Consider the following 4,359-nt stretch of genomic DNA (forward strand, 5'->3'; position numbering starts at 1 on the left):
TTTAGTGGCAGCACTCTTAAAGCATCAGCCATCTTTATTTTAATTTTATCCATATAGGTATATATAAGTGGAAGCGGCTATGGGCTTTGACAGGATGATGCCGGCTTTGTACAGAGCAGCAGTGGAAGGTAAACACGAAGATTATTATGAGGCTCTCCGACAGACGGCGATGACAGTGGCAGATAATCAAGTTACTCCATCTGGCAATACTGTGCTGCACGTTGCAGCGCTCCACGGCCAAAAACAATTTGTGGAAAACATCCTAGAAACAGAAGAGGATCGTGTGGCCTCGTCTATGTTGTTTTCTAGAAACAATAAAGATGAAACTGTGCTCCAATGTGCAGCGGAGAAAGGCTATGCCGATATTGTCTCTCTCATCATCACTGCCACCAAGAAATACAAGGATGTAGAGCTTGGTGTTGGAGTGACGAAGATGATTGGGATGAGGGATAAGGTGAAAGACACGGCTTTGCACAAGGCAGTGCGAATGGGGCATTTGGAAGTGGTGAAGTTATTGGTTAAAGAGGATTCTGAATTTGAGTATCATGCCAATGATGATGGAGAGACACCCATTTACATAGCAGCAGAGTTGCAATTTCATGGGTGCTTGGTGGAAATGCTCAACACATGTAAAAAGCCCACCTATGGTGGACCATTGGGTCGCAATGCTCTCCATGCAGCTATATTATCAGGTATACGCAACTGTATGTTCTAAATTAAAAGTTAATTATGCATCCATGCCGCCATAACTAAAAAATTACATTATTGCAACTTATTAACTCTTGTTTGGGTATGACTCGATCTACACCAAATTTAATTAGAAAATTAAGTTACCTATTACATATTTGCATATAGTATTACATTTATATTATAAAATATTTTATATAAGGCTTAAACTATTTATGATATCATCAATTTTATTATTAGGTTATTACTTTATTTTCGGCAAACTGTAACTGTAATCCGTGAGACATGTTGGGTCTAAAATAGTTGTTTGTTACTAATGATATGATATAAATTAGAGTTCTACCAAGAAAAGTGTTAATATTAAACTTGAGTAATACTACATGTACTTCCACATTCTACTCCATTTTATACTCTATGCTTACATGTCATTATTTGATTCATTCAACAATATGTGGGCCACAGTTTTTATTATTTTGTTTTCATCTTCTTCCAATAAAATCAAGACATGTGGTGGGAGTTTTACTCCCTTGGAGTACATGTATTATTTTCCATTAAACTTTTGTGTGAGGGAGTAAAAGTATGGAGTACAATTTTTTGGTTGCATTCTGAAAAACTATCTTTGTGAGTTTGGTTCATTTTTCTGGAAAATGAATTAAATTGTATAATTTTACATTTTAATTATTTTTTAAAATATAAAATAATAATAATAATATATAAAATAATAATATTTCTTTTAAAAAGTAACAGATGTGGTCATTTTGGCCAAAAAAATTGTTGAAGCCAAGTCCAGAAAATGACTACTGGAAAAAAAACTCGGGAGTCATTTTCCGAAAAAATGGCCTCATTTTCCTTGGTCAATGGAAATTGTTTTCCGGACTGCATTTTTCTGGCACTGACAAACACCCTAAAATAAATTCTTACTTATATTTATATATATTAACATAGTTTAATTTAATCAAAACCGTTCGTACCTTTAGCTAGGTTAATATTTTATATTATTAATTCGAAAACACCTATCTATCATAATCATAGTGTAATTAATTAATTAATTTTACTGAGTACGTTTTGGTATTATGACGGACAGGTATTGGGTACACAAATATATCCAAGTCAGTAAAGATTCTGTTTTTGGAGTATCGCACTGAAAGTAGTTGTAGAGAGTTTGCCACAGAATGCACGCAATCACTGTTGGAAAAGAAGATGTGTTTGTGCGAGGAAATTGATGATTTTGGTTGGAGTCCACTACATTATGCTGTAAAAATTTACAATATTAAAGCTGCTCGCATGATACTTGAAAGAAAACCATCTGCAGCTTACATTTATGCGGGCAGTGACAAAGAGTGGACAACAACATTCCACATAGCAGCAAGGAAGGGTAAGGTCGAAATGATGAAAGAGATATTAAATATGTGCCCAGATTGTTGGGAGATGGTGAATAGCAAAGGGCAAAATGTATTGCATGAAGCAATATTGAGTAAGAAAGTGAATGTGATACGGCATATAGAAAGCTATGACCATTTTGACAACCTTATTCATCAGAAAGATGAGGATGGCAACACACCACTGCACCTGCTTGCTGTTAATCGCTACAGTGTTATCGACAAATATATAAAAGAGCGTCGTATGCTGAATTATTTTGCATTTAATAAGAAACACCAAACTCCGATTGACATAGCCGTTTCAGGATATAAGTTATTGCCAAACGTCGAGATAAGAGAGGTGAGTACGTACATGGTACACTTAATTTGCTTCTATATTATATTATTTTATGCCACACTAATTAAATTAAATTTATTGTTGAATCACCAACCCACTATTGCAAAAATCGACCGCCTAGTTGCTAGGCGCCCGTAGGCCGAGGTAAATTGCTCCCTAGGCGGCCGCCTAGCACCTAACTGGGTCGAGTTGGCGGTCGACTCGGCCGAATTAATGCGCCCAACTCGGTAGAGTTAGCCGAGTTAACTCGGGCGAGCCTTAACTTGTTAATTTTCTTATTATATTTATATATATTTAAATTTATTTATTTATAGAAATAAGAAAAGTAATATATATATCATACACCCACAAAAAATGCACTATTTATTTATATAGGTCGCCGCCTAGGCCCTAGGGGCTAGTCTACCGCCCAACTAGCGCGTACTCCAACCATGCACCAACCCCCAAGGCCCCATACCCCGGCTCGTCAGTTGAATTGAACACATAGGCTAGACAATTGCTTACAACAAAGTAGAATGGACCCCCCTTGCTTTGAGATGTTGCTCACACACGTACTGCCATGTTTCCGCTGGTGAGACTCAATCCCGGGTCATTGTTCCCAAACTTCACCCGTGTAACCAACTGAGTTGTCTATGCAGACAATTAAATTTATCTAGATTCTATACATACAACATTATATTATATATCCATCCTCCACGTCAAAGTACGTATTTATATAGTTTAAAGTGTTAAACTTATTAGAGCATTCTTAATAATGAGGTCTTTTTGCGATTTTTGAGGAGTTTTTGTAAGAGCAACTACATCAGTGGTTATTTCACAGTTTTTTAGGGGATGAAAGCCACATGGAGGGGAGAGGAGATGAGAGAGAGAGGATTGGGGTGCTCCTGCAAGAATTGTGTTATTTAGGCATAAAAAAGAAATTTAATAATTGGTCACACTGACTTTATTTATTTAATTTTTTAAAATTATATTTGTTTTATTTATTTTTTCCTTTCATCCCATTTTCTCTTCCCTAATCAGGCCTTCACACTTACAAAAACTCCTAAAAAACGGTGAAATAACTTCATTGATAAGGATGCTAAGTGTGATTAAGAAAGAGAAAATAGGAGAAAGAAAAAAAATAAAACAAATATGATTTTAAAAAAAAAAACTGATTTGTCAAGGTGCCAACCTGGCGGCGGGCGGGCGCGTGCTATCATTTTTCTTCCCTATGCACGGTTCAAAACACCCTATCTTACAGATGATCCCCAACTTTCTTTCTCATGCTTTTTTTTTTTTTTTCATGTCAACTAACACTGTTTCAAAAATCCCCAATAAATCACTGACATTGATGTTCTTATATATATGCTACAGGGCAGTAGAGCACTTCTAAATAGTAGAAAATTTGCTAACCGCATCAGAAATATTCCGGAACACGAAGATAATATTTCTGACAAGGCAGAAAAGGAGATTGAAGCTATGATAGGAATGGGTAAAACAAGCATTGTTGTGGCAACATTGATATTAACCATGACCTTTGCAGCCGGTATTACAGTGCCAGGAGGATACCAACAAGAAAAAGGGTACCCATTATTATTACGAAACACAGCTTTTAAGGCCTTTGTTATTACTAATACTCTTGCTTTCCTATGCTCTTTTTGCTCCATTGTCATTCACATTGCTATGGTGAGTGAAGCCTCACGTTACTCGAGGAGCTTTGGAACTGTGGCAAGTCTGATTTTTGCGCAGGGTGTATTGCTTGCTTTTTCATGTTACGGAGTAGTAATTGCGTTCCTGTGCGCAATGTATGTCATTTTAGTACCTTTACTTCCCCTTGCTATTACTGATTTAATCTTAGGCATCTTCATTTTCATTTTCGCTTTTAGTGTTTGTACTTACTATTATTTATATGCTACTTAATAAAATGTAGTGTAGCCGGCCACCATATCAAAAATATTAAGGCTAAGGTCTTATCAA

The 4,359-nt window shown here is 36.2% G+C and overlaps 1 protein-coding gene across 1 annotated transcript; it reads left to right on the top strand.

Moving 5' to 3' along the window:
* Positions 1-4,359, top strand: LOC116007416 (protein ACCELERATED CELL DEATH 6-like). The gene is made up of 3 exons (XM_031248080.1): positions 1-692; positions 1,772-2,406; positions 3,757-4,359. The coding sequence occupies exons 1-3, from the start codon at positions 80-82 to the stop codon at positions 4,300-4,302; spliced, it is 1,794 nt and encodes a 597-aa protein (XP_031103940.1). The 5' UTR covers positions 1-79; the 3' UTR covers positions 4,303-4,359.

Source organism: Ipomoea triloba, chromosome 15, assembly GCF_003576645.1.
Source record: "Ipomoea triloba cultivar NCNSP0323 chromosome 15, ASM357664v1".
Taxonomy (NCBI): Eukaryota; Viridiplantae; Streptophyta; class Magnoliopsida; order Solanales; family Convolvulaceae; genus Ipomoea; species Ipomoea triloba.